The sequence below is a fragment of the Anabrus simplex genome, chromosome 13 (assembly GCF_040414725.1).
Source record: "Anabrus simplex isolate iqAnaSimp1 chromosome 13, ASM4041472v1, whole genome shotgun sequence".
Lineage (NCBI taxonomy): Eukaryota > Metazoa > Arthropoda > Insecta > Orthoptera > Tettigoniidae > Anabrus > Anabrus simplex.
In genome coordinates this window covers 89,221,170-89,234,326 of record NC_090277.1, presented here as the reverse complement: position 1 = coordinate 89,234,326, position 13,157 = coordinate 89,221,170, and the positions used below count along the sequence as shown (strand labels likewise).

General features: G+C 39.2%; 1 protein-coding gene across 1 annotated transcript in view; it reads left to right on the top strand.

The window, feature by feature from the left end:
• The window catches only part of Taf2 (TATA-box binding protein associated factor 2), a 90,412-nt gene extending 77,951 nt beyond the window's left edge, over positions 1-12,461 (top strand). The window contains exons 18-19 of the mRNA XM_067157592.2: positions 2,843-3,196; positions 8,655-12,461. Coding sequence (XP_067013693.2) covers positions 2,843-3,196; positions 8,655-8,876 — 576 coding nt within the window. The 3' untranslated portion in view covers positions 8,877-12,461. The remainder of the gene's footprint in view (positions 1-2,842; positions 3,197-8,654) is intronic.
• Positions 12,462-13,157: the final 696 nt, after the last annotated feature.

Below are 13,157 nucleotides of genomic sequence, written 5' to 3'. Positions count from 1 at the left end.
ACCACACTTACCTTGTACCAATCCTCACGTACGGTTTAGAGACATGTACCCTACTAAACAAAGACTTCAGTAGAATCCAAGCAACTGAAATAAGATTCATTAGAACCATGAACCAAACTACCAGAAAGGACAAGATCAGAAATGAAGTGAATAGGAAAGTAGCTGGTATTGAGGTTCCTATTACAAGTGTCATAAAGAAACGGAGACTTCAGTGGTATGTGCACATAATGAGAATGAACAGGGAAAGACCTGCCAGAAAATATTTTGACCTTAATCTCATAGGAAGTAGACCACAGGGAAGAACAAGAAAATGCTGGATATAGACTGTAAGATCAGATGTGGAGGAGAAAGGATGCAAATGGGAGGATGTACTGGAACAGGAGATGTATGAAGACAGAAGGAGATGGCGAGCACTTGTACACCACACCTGGGAAACTGGAGTTGGGAAATGATGATGATGATGAGTTTATTCCCCACAAGGACATTAACAGTACCAGACAAGTAAACATTAACTGCAAATTAACTGGTTACTCAGGAAAGTTGCATCATCTTTTGACATTTTTTGTATCCATTTTGGTTTTTAAAAATAACATTTTTCTTTTGTTTTTAAAATTTGTTTGTTGAGTACATCTTCTTCTTTTTGATTTTGGCCATCTATGGACCATGAAAAGTAACACTGTGCATTCACCTTCACCTTACTTTTCTTGACTTCCAATAGTTCTCCATCCTTTCACTTTGCTATTTCCTCATCTCTTGTGTCCAAATGTTATTACCTTTCCTCTTCTCCTGGATACCCTTGACATTTTGTATCTGTTTTGTGAGAGTTGTTCTGTCTTGTACCGGGCAAGTTGGCCGCGCGGTTAGGGGCACGCAGCTGTGAGCGTGCACCCGGTAGATAGCGGGTTCCAACTCCACTATCGGCAGCCGTGAGGATGGTTTTTGGTGGTTTCCCATTTTCACACCAGGTAAATGCTGGAGCTGTACCTTAATTAAGGCCATACCGCTTCCTTCCAACTCCTAGCCCTTTCCTATTCCATCTGTGTCGGTGCGATGTAAAGCAAATTGTAAAAAAAAAACATTCTGTCTGTTATTCCAGTCTCAATCATATCTGGTTTTTTACTCCTTGGATCCACTGATTGCAATGTAAACTTATTTAAACACTCATTTTGTCAGTCTACTGTTATCCATCCTCATTATGTGACCAAAAATTATAATTCCCCTGTTTCTGATCATGTCTGATATCCTTTCATTTTCTTCATCTTTGTACAGATCTTTATTCCTCATATGCTTAAAAGCTCTCCTTCCTCTGTTTTCAATGATCCCCAAATTTTCTTATTTTCCTTTCCTTTTTTCTCTCTCTCTTTCCTTGAGAGATTCTTCTTATTGTAGGTATCTTTAGTCAGTTGGTGTGCTAGTTCCAGTTTTCTTGCTCTTGGTCTGTTTACTTCCTTATCGAGTCCATTATCTGAAATATTTCACCTAGGTATTTTAATGTATTAATCTTGTTGATTTTCCCATACAATGTTTTTAGCACTGTGGGTGAATCTCTAATATTGGTCATCAATTGGTCTTCTCAAAAGAGATCTGAATCCCAACTTTTCCTGCCATTTATTTAGAAAGTTGATTTGTTCTAAGGCAGTCTCTATACTTCCAGAGAAGATTGCTATGTCATCAGTAGGGCCCGGATATTTTAAAAATGCATATGCGCATATGCAAATGCATATTTTGAACGTTACTGCATATTTTGAGCGTTAGTGCATATACGGACATATTTATCTCTTATGTGTGCTCGATTATCTAAGATTTCTGAACGAAATGAAAAATTTAATGAACTTTGTATGTTGTACATCCTTTGGCAACATGAGAAGCCTTACCTGATCAAGGAAAAAGCTTTCAGTGTCGCAATACAAGCAGGTAGACGGATAATGACGCTTTTCACAATAGTTATTTCCTTCTTTCTGACATTACTCTTTCCTTCTCCTTACAGTAGCCTTCTGAGATTTGCTTGAACAAGTGCGTTTATCTCTTAACTTGCTCTTCGTCTGCTGCAGTGTTTCACCTGATTAAACTCTAAAAATGCTAAAATTTTTGCCAGAAGAATGTTGCGAGCAGTCAGTGCCAGTGTTCAAGTATTATCCATTCACGTCCGTCGACGTAGAACGATCATTTTCAGCGTATAAATTAATTCTGGCCGACAACAGAAAGTTACTGACTCCTGAAAACATTGAAACACTGTTGGAACTTACTGGCATGCATCATTTTGCAAGGAATTAAACATGTTTATCAATTTAACACTGAGTTGAAATTAAATAATGCGTCTGGTAATTGTATTTTATTTTATTTTTAGAGCATATTTTCATGCATATTTACAACATTTTTAGTGCATGTGAATCCGGGCCCTAGTCATCAGTAAGGGAAAACAGGTTACAATAACCCCTTTTTGCTTTGAACCTAATCTTGAATATAATTTAATTTTGTTTCCATGTAGTTTGTAAACAGAGGATAGTTGCTAAGACTGAGCGAGTAGTGGAGTGGTTTGAGTTATGTAGCTGTGAGCTTGCATCCTGGAGATTGTGGATTCAAACCCCCCACTGTTGGCTATACCTTAATTAAGGCTACGGCCGCTTCTTTTTCACTCCTAGCTATCCCATCACCGCCATAAGACCTATGTGTGTTGGTGCGATGTAAAGGAAACTAAAAAAGAAAATGTTGCCAAGTTGTACTTCCTCTTAAAACAACAAACACCAGAGAACTGCTCGTCACTTGCAGCAGATGCCCTAGCATTTTCTGAGATGCTATTTTTATGATCATTAATGAGCCAGTGTATTATATTTTGTTTCAGGAATCTGCTGCTGCTGCTGCTGCTGCTGCTGCTGCTGCTACTGCTGCTGCTGCTGCTGCTCCTCCTCATCCTTTGGCGGCAACTAGCATTGTTCCTGCGTCGACTACGACCACTCCGGTAATGGCACCTGTAGTGAAGCCTCCTTTACCTCTGCCAATAGTGCCCAAACAAGAACCACCACCCCACACCGTCGACGGAGAGGTGAAGAATGAATACTACTCCGACAACTCGGTCTCGCTCCCTGGGATCATGGGAATGGGTGGTCCCATTGGCTTTGAGCCCGGCATGTTCCGTCGAGAGTTTGAGAGTGAGAACAGTCACACGAAACATCATAAGTCTGATTCCTTGTCAAAGGTAAATGTTTTCTACAATTTGTGTTTAAGAACATACACAATTGAACCTTAGTGCCTATAGCACCCCCCACCCCCCTCCTCCTCCTCCACCCCAGTTTCAACTTCGAAAATATAATACATGAAAATTTTGCATATAGTAATATAGTTTAGGCTGGCATGACTTTAACCCTGACAGTAACACCATACGTTTTTCTGACGTGTTGTGCGAATGAATGCCATCTATTTCTCTTAAGGAGGGGAGAGTTATCCCCTCCACCACCTCGGTTCCTTGTTCATTCCATCTGGTAACTTTAATGTAACTTTAAATAATAGGCTTTGAGTGACACGTCTTCGAAACGTATGGTGTAACTAAAGCGATATTTATAAACGTGTTACTGTCAGGGTTAAAGCAGAAAAATAGTTTAAATCAACACACAAAATAGTTACGGTATTTAAATCTATACATTATTTACACACACAAAAAAAAAGTGATAATAGCACATTTAAACAGTTTTGTTTTAGCCCCTTCCGCATTACCACAGCTGACTGGTGACATGACTAGGCGCTGTGCCATGCAAACTTCAAGGTTGCACAGCGTTGCAATGTCATTATGCGGCAACTGCCTGAAATAGAAAATATTTGGCTCTAATACCTATTTTCCTTTCTTCACACTGCAGAAGAAATTAAGTGTTTTCTTTTCCCCCCGTTAATTTGTTTCTCTAGTTACGCCATTAACAAATCGTAAATGGTTGCACTTTATACAAATCACCTCCCTCACTCCCATTTTCTGCAGCTTATCCTAACACATTCAAGTTTAAAATGCCGTAAAACTTGTTCTCTTGCTCATTTTCACTCCGGCTTGTGTACAGGACCCTTCCTAATTACTCCCTACACACTGCCATGCAGGACGCTGAACTCAGAAGCTGGAAGGGCGTTAGGAAATCTAGGGTAGAGGGAGAGAGTAGCTAAGGCCAAGGCCAATGCACAGGTGCTGCAGAATCGTGGGTTTTTACCATTATCTGAAATTTACCACTCTGCCTGGTTCCTTAAAAGGCACAAAATTTTTATATAATTCACATGTGCAATATAACATTATTTTTAAGTATTCAAAAGTGCTTGTTATATTTTTGTAAAATTCTCATGTTAAAGGTAGAGCTTCCATGGCTGAGGCTGGCTTCCGTAGTTCAAATCCCGGTCACTCCATGTGAGATTTGTGCTGGACGAAGGGGAGGTGGGGCAGGTTTTTCTCTGGGTACTCCAGTTTTCCCTGTCATCTTTCATTCCAGCAACACTCTCCAACATAATTTTGTTTCATCTGTCAGTCATTAATCATTGCCCCAGAGGAGTGCGACAGGCTTCGGTAGCCAGCACAATTCCTGTTCTCACCGCTTGATGGGGGCTTCAGTCATTCCATTCCTGACCTGGTCAAATGACTGGAGACAGGCTGAGGATTTTAATTTTCATTCTCATATTAACACCTTCACGCCCGAATCCGAGTTAGCACGTGACCATGCTGTGGACCATATCCGAGTTAGCCCGGATAAGCGCAACCTTGAATTGGAGCCGTTCCTACGCAGCTGGGATCTATTTTGGTCACAAATATGTGCAAGAGAGATGAAGGTAATACCCTTATGAATGCTTCTACGCACCAGAAACCACATGGCCACGGCGATTTTCCCTTCCAATGCACTTTTTTGTTTGTTTTGTTTTTTTCTGAAGGTAGCCTAGCACTGGCCCAACTAGCTGCGTAGTTGGTTTGTGATTGCACAAACATGTGTATAATCACGTTCTGAAGTGTAACCATGGCGTATAGGGACAATGTAAGTTTTGACAAAATTGGCAACATCCTTTTCAATGAAGACTCAGGTGATGAACTGATTCCTGAACTAAGTGAAATTGAAAGTGACCATGATGACAGTGAAGACGATTATCATAGCCACGTAACAGAACCTGAATGTTCGCCTTTATATCGCCCCCCCCCCCCTTGCGATCCCATTTACTGCTAAACCAGGTATAAATATTGAAACAGAAAACACTAACGAGATGTCATTTGTAAATCTATTTCTCACAGCTGAATTTCTCGAATACCTATGCGAGCAAACAAATCTGTATGCCAGTCAGGTAATCAGTGCTGCGCTGCGCCCCTTCTCTAAATGCTCTCTTGCTCAAACATCGAGTCCGGTGACTGTTTCAGAAATGAGACAGTTCCTGGGTTTGATGCTCACTACTGGCATCATTAGTAAACCATTTTTCAGAATGTACTGGACAGAAGATCAAATTTTCTCCACTCCTATTTTCTCAAAGACAATGTCACAAAATTGCTTCGAAAGTATCCTCTCATTTCTCCACTTTAGTGACAGCAGCGAATATGAGCACAGCACTGACAGATTGTATAAAATCAGACCCATTTTACAGAAACTTTACGACAGATTTACAGAGCTTTATACCCCCAAACAGAAAATTGCTCTGGACGAAGGAATGCTAGCCTGGAGAGGGCGCCTAAGATTCCGCAAATACAACCCCGGTAAAATAATAAAATATGGGATTTTAGTGAGGATGGTTTGCGAGTCTAATCTCTTGAAGTTTCCACCATCAAATAAAGTCCTCAAGAAGGTGGAAAGTGTGCTTCAAAAATAAAAGTATTAGTGAAACACGCTATTTTTGTGGAAAGTGTGGTGTTCCCATTCACCCAGGAAAGTGTGACATTACCTACCACACCCTACAGAGATACTAGAGGACTTCATTAAGGTATGTGGAATATTTTGTTTCCATATCTTGTTTAGTTTAGAACTTATTGTGAAGAGAATTCGTTGTTGTTTGCTCTGCCACTAACAGCTGGAATAGCTGGGCCCGCCATTTAAATAGCCAGCTCAGATGATGGGTGTGAATGTGTTAAGGAACTGAAAATATACCCATGACGGGACGAAACATGTATTGCTTTTATAAAATAATGCATAATTGAAAAGTATAATACAAATTGTGTTGAATTGTGCAGGCCGCCTCATTTGATCATTTAGTAATTTGAAAGATATTTTGCCATTATTTCCCTCCCCACTGATTCCTTTCTTTTTTCTCTCTGATTATTTTTTCCCTTGATAAGAGTCATAAATTTGAATTTCTGGTGATGTGAGGCCATGCACTTATACAAGTATCATCAAGTACGAGAGCCTTTAACCTCCTGTATGTCCTACCTAGGCCTGGTTTTAGAGCTAAATATACTCTAACCCTGGGTTTGTTAACTTATATTTAATATTTTAACTCGTTCTTGTGGGTCACCGAGCTATTTTTGGCAGAGGGTTAAATAACACCGTATTAACCCTCGCCGGACTGTGACTGTAAATTAAAGGTTACGAACTGTTACGATCTCCGCTTACACTACGTTTATTCCCTACCTTGCATGCTGCTTTTTCTCCGATCACGTCGCCGCTGCTCCACGCATTCAACTACTCCGCTCACCTGTCGTCTGGCAACTCAATTCATCACATGACTCTGACGTCATCCTCTCCACGCTTCGCCTTCTCCGTTTGTGTGTGCGCTGGTGCTTACCTATTGGACACATGATAATGACGCTTCTGGAACATGCTGGCTTTCAGCCTCTTTACTTTTCTCGATCTTTCTGTACTGCTATATATTCCCACTCTGCTACTCCAAAAATTGAGTCTGGCTTCGTCTCGGAGTGGTGGAGCACCAAAATAACTGTGCTACGCTGTATAATGTCACTTCCATCTGGACTGTTATTTCTTCATGTAATTTGGTGAGCAAGACTTATCATTATGTTATTTGGACATTAAAAATTTTCTATTGGGCCATCTGCTACAGCTGAACTTTTCTTCTGCCGGCTTAAATTTGTATCTTCAAATCACATATGCAAGACTTTATTTCTGCAAAAAAAACATTCCAATCCCGAACTGCGCTACGGACAATGTAAAAATTGTAATCTCATCATCCGCCTCCTAGGACGTATGCTACTTTGTGTTATAAATATCATAATAACATATCCTGCAGCATAGACACACCCGGCAGAGATAATTCTTTCCCCAGTTCGATCCTTACCCTACTTCCCCTTTCCCTTCCTTTCGCATTTCTTTCTTTCAGGTTTCGCTCCTTTTTTTTAATTCCGCTTTTATATTCTTCATTGTACGCTTTGTATTTGGTCATAAGGTTTTTTGGATACATTTCTTATAATCTATATTGTAAATGTGGCACATTTTTCTTATCATCTCAGGTTTCCTCAATATAATTCACTATCTTTCAAACTCTTGTCTTCGATTTATTATCTTGTTGCAGAGTGTTTCATTATTTATTTGTTTATTGTTAAATATATCTTTTTTATAATGTTAATCTTTGGTTTTCTCTTGTTCCTATATTCTTTCATTTATTGGCCTAGCTCCTTCTTACTGTGCGTTTCCACCATTCTATTATTATTATTATTATTATTATTATTATTATTATTATTATTATTATTATCTGTGCCTCTTTTTCTACTACCTTTCTGCTCAAGCTATACATATTTACTAATTCTATACTATATTATATCATTATCGTATGTACACTACCACTACTGCCGTGCACTACAGTTGATTAACTATTGATAATCACACGCCACCAACAGAACACACTTCTTGTGCGATTCTTTTTTTTTTTTTTCTTCACGGTATTTTATTTTCTTCCACAGTTCCGTGGTAGCGTGAATAAGCATGAGAGCAATGATAAAAAGAAAGTGGAAGAGGTTCAGAAGAGAATCTGAAGCACAAATAAAACATTACTTGCGGAATTAGTCACTAAGTTTTGAATCATTATGGAATGCGAGGAGACTGATAGTGTGAGATTAAAAGGAAAAGAGGACACACAAAAATAAATTAGAGGGTAATTTATTAGAATTGCCCGCTTGACAGCATGTACTAGCAAACAACTTGAACAGATATAGGAAAATATTAATACTATAGCGGCAGACACCTGCCATTCTGCTCATGGTCTCCCACCATTACCGTGTATGAAACGACCCTTTAGAGTAAAATCTTAATGCAATTATTACCTGCAGTATACAAAAGAGAGGCTTGTTTTTGTCTGTTGTGTATTCTAAACTCTTGCAAAAATCATCAACGACTTTACTGACAACGGTTCTTGACAGTCTCTTTCAGAAATTGTTCCTTGGAAAGATTTTGAAAAGAGTTCCTCTGTCCATTTCTGTCAAGAACACCATTTAACATACCTTGGTAATGCAACTGTGCACCCAACGCATGATTACTTAAAGCAACCGTTTTGTTTTAAGGCTTGAATTAACAGTTCAACCCAGGTGAAATGAGGGGCTTAACTTAACTCCGATCTTAACCTACCTAACTAACCCTTTCTGATGAAACAGAAGGAGTTGTCAAATTCAGAATTAAAACTGTGTAACACATTGATGAAACCGGGCTCTAGGGTGATAAGTACCTTATGAAAAGATATTATTTCTGTTGACTCTTGTTGTTGTGTTTCAGCTGAAGAAAAAGAAGAAGGACAAGAAGAAACACAAACACAAGCATAAACATCGTCACGACCACAAGCACGGCAAGGAGAAGGAGAAGGACAACAAAGGGAGCAAGGAGAACAGTAAAGACAAGAAAGACTTTGGTCCGCTCAAGATTAAAGAGGACACGTTCAGCTCGGGGAGTTCCAGTCCCAGCCCGGGAGCCTCCATGTCACGAGAGTTCATGTTCTAGGTCTAGCCTTGTGATACGTTACATCACTTGTATATTTTATAAATAGCAATAATGTCTTCTTAGTCTTTGTCCAGTCGAGTGCTTAGTCATTGAACATCATAGAAAGGATAGAGAAAATGACAAGCATAAACATGAAAATGCGAAAGGACAAGGATCATCTGTACATCTTCTAATACAGCAGATGGGCTCCGTCCTCGTCAGTCTAACAAGATGTTCCAAAGGTACACCATTTTCGTCTTCTCTCAAAGGTTCAAAGTAGGACTTTTAACAAACAGGCAAGCTCCATTATTGGGAGAAATTACAAAAAGAAATTTTGAACTTCCTCCTTGCATGTTAGGAGACAAAAGATGGACATTTTCTGTGCTGCAAGTAGTTAATGAACAAAAATCACAGACACAGACAAAAATCCACCGTTCCAGTCCAAAATCCATAGTTTCAGTCCTTCAGGCAAGCAAATCGATGTTGAAAACATCCTAGGGATATAAGCTACGAATTTTAGGTAGATAAAATATACAGTAGAAGTCCGCTATAGCGAGTACGGCATATAACGAGAACTCCGCTATAGCAACAACTTTTTCCTGTCCCTTCAAAATTCCTATATTAAACTGTGTATCGTCCTTCGGTTACAGCGAGAGCCCTATCACTGACGCATCCGTTATTACGAGCGATTTTTTCCGTTACCGATATTTATGTACTCGATTACCTTCAGCATCGTTTCCTTGCTATGTGCACTAGCGAGTTCTCTCGTCGACATTCAAAGGCGATGTCGGAGTCGATTAGTAATACCCGTCGACTGCTGTTCCGTAAAGAAAATTTGAAATGAAAGGGAACATATTTTTATAATAAATGCATAAATAACGTGTCTTAACTCGTTAAAAATTAAGGCTGACTATACAACCGCTTAATTTTGAGGCTAAATACTGCAATTAAGTAAGAATGGGATACACCTCGCGATATGGCAGAGTGCTTAATTGATTTCAGAAGTTAGTTTATATTTTCTCGGAACTGTAAATAAATTATAAAAATTTATATCAAGAAGATTATCATTTCTCTACTGGCGCTTGAAGTGTGTTTTCATTATACATATAGTACGGTTAAGTTAGGATCGGTGACGCTGTTTGAATAAGAAAACTGAAACATTTGCAACAAAATGCGATCGATCATCTTCGGTACGGTATAGTTTTCTCACTTTGTGCATTTGCGAGCTCTCTTGTCGACATTGAAAGGCGATGTTGGAGTTGATTTGTAATACCTGTCGACTGCTGTTCTCTAAAGAAAATTCGAAATGAAAGAGGATAACACGTTTTCGTAATAAATGCGTAAATTACGTGGCAGGTAGCAGTTGTTAACACGTTAAAAATAACGGCTGAAGTAAACGATATCTCAATTTTAATGTTATATACGGAAATTAAGTAAGAATGTGATACACCTTAAGATATGGCAGAGTACATCACTGTTTTCAGAGGATATTTCATATCTTCTCGCGTCTAGTTAAATTTTGGAAAGGCTATTTACATGGAAATTTTTCGCAAGGAGGTTATCATTTCTCTACATGCGTTTCAAATTTGTTTTTATGCCACAGAAACCTCTGGAGTGATACCGTATTTCTCCGAATCCAAGACTTTTTCCTCCCTCAGTATCTTATACGAAAACTCAACGGTTGTCTTGCATTCGCGTCCTAATAGTAAGTTAATGGATATCACTGGCAACTACCACGGTAACCACGCTGCTTCTTTTCACACGCGCACGCACACACAAAACTCGTTGACAATAAACGACTGCCTCTTTACTATACAGTGCCTGTGTGTAACGTCACTGGATTTCACGAAATAGTGGAGAGAGAATGGCGTTCTATTAGCCTTTACAAAAACGTTTCTCAAATCTGCAGAATGGCATCAAAACATGCCAGCCCTCGAATTCTTAGAAAGGCCATGGCTACTCAGTGGCAGAGTTATAACGCGTCTATTGTACTTGACGCTTAGTAAAATTAAGTTTTAGATACAGCAGGAATATTTTCGTGATGGATAGTCGTACTGTAAAGATACGTGGAAAAAGCATTGCCGGCAAATTTTTAATGGGTCTCGTTGATATTATGATGCCAATTTTAAGTTAATGATTATTAAACACTTGGAAATGTACAATAATTGTGCAGCCGCAAGAAAATACGGCAAAGGCCTAACTAAAGCCAATATTTGGCGTTAGCGTGAAGACAAAGAGCTAAAAAAATGCATACTGTACAAAAAAATGCATTCAGTGGTCCGCAACAAGGACGCTTTAAAGAAGTCAGAGATGAAATTGTGAGGTATGTGCATGAAAAACGCAAGGGCAGAATGGCCATACCGTGGCGCAATAAATTCGTTCGTTGACTTTCAACGTCCGCGATTAGACCTATACATTGCTAGCTGCTGAATTTGGCCAAACCTGGCAAGCGAGACGTGCGTGTAGCGGTAGCCGGTTATATCTGATGCTGAGTAAAAGTAACAGTTTTATAGACAACAAGAATATTTTCCTGATGAATCGTCGTATTGTAGAGACACGTGGAATAGGTTCTGCCGGCAAATTTTCGACGGGTCTTTTTGGTATTATGATGCCAATTTTAAGTTAAGGGTCCTTAACCCCGGGAATAAAGAATAATTGTGCAGACGCAAAACAAATACAGTAATACGAAAGCCAATGTTCGGCGTCTAAAAATAGTCGAAAAATGCATAAGCCTACTGTATAACAAAGGCATTCATATGATTTTACAAAATACTTTTTGAGCCTGATTTAAATTTTTTGAGAGAAAAAGTGGGGTTCAACTTGGATTTAGAGATATACGGTACTATATTTTTTTCAGAACGAAATTAAACATACACCTTCACGTAGTATTGGATTTCTAAAAATAACAAACCATTGCACAGGTTGTGCAAAAGCAAATTTAGAGTAAACATCGACAACAGTAAGTAGATACTTATACCCCTTATTGCTAGAGGCATATGGAATCATTTGTACTAAGTCTGCTTGCCAGAGATCATCATTTCCGCGTGTAATAACGCGTCTGCTCCAGTTGTACTCGTGCTATGATATCTTACGTCTCAAACATTCCCATATATGCCTGCGTGGTTCATGGCCATATGCTTTCTCGATGTCCAGAAAGACTGCCAGCCTCGATGTCCTCTTAACTTACGGCACAATTGAGGAAATTGCTTAGTTTGATGTTTTTCATAGTATGGGGACACCTACTTTGTCTGCTAAGAAATGTTGCATTAAAACCTGATCCACGACAGCACTTCACTGGACACGAACAAAGACTACATTATTGCTACGACAATCTGTTAGAGTTGTGACTGTTTCCGTCACTGCCACTGGGTAGTCGCTCCTCCTAGCTGGTGACGGTACATTCAACGATGTCTCAATTCACTGAGGTGATTGGCTACTGTATTTTGTAACATATTGTACAGTTAATGTCTATAGTTGTTTATTTAAATATTTTCAAATTTAGATAGACCTCCTAAGGTCTACAAGGAGATTAAATTTTTGTAAAGCTCATAAATATAACATCTTAAAATTTGTAACATACATCTAAAAAATAAATTTTTGATAGTGTTTGGTGTTTTTATTTGGAAATGACCAACCCTGCTTAACATGTTGAGTGCCAAGCGACCCCATTTGGGTACGTGAGAATATAGATGTTGATTCCCATAGGGAACCTGAAATATTTGTCCTGAATTAGTAAATTTATAATACCAATATAAATGGTCCGTTATTGGACATTATAAATTTTCCAGCTAACTCATTCCTGGTTGCCAGCGTTTCGCCCCCATGTGCTAAGTTGGGCTCATCAATTTGCAGGCATCAATTTTTGGTAAGGAGACGAAGTCTCTCATAGTGCATTGGCATTGCCGGTGGCTCCAGGTGGCCTACGCAGTGGTCTCAGCGGTATGCACTGGCCATACATCTTGGTGGGTGTGCTAGGTACCAACTGATGAGCCCAACTGAGGACATGGGGGCAAAACGCTGGCAACCAGGAATGAGTTAGTTGGAAAATTTATAACGTCCAATAACAGACCATTTATATTGGTATTATGTGAGAATAGTCAAGTTTTTTAACTTCATGTCCCCATATGGGGTCGTATGTTCGTTCGAAATCGAGAATTGTGTGAACACATTTGGGTGCACAGTAAGTGCGTTTTTCGAAACTGTATAAAACCTCTTCCTGCCATCTGTTTAAGTACATGCATAGTCCACCTTTCATTTGTCAATTCCTGTTTTGGCGCGACCCCATATGTGTACATCAGGAGT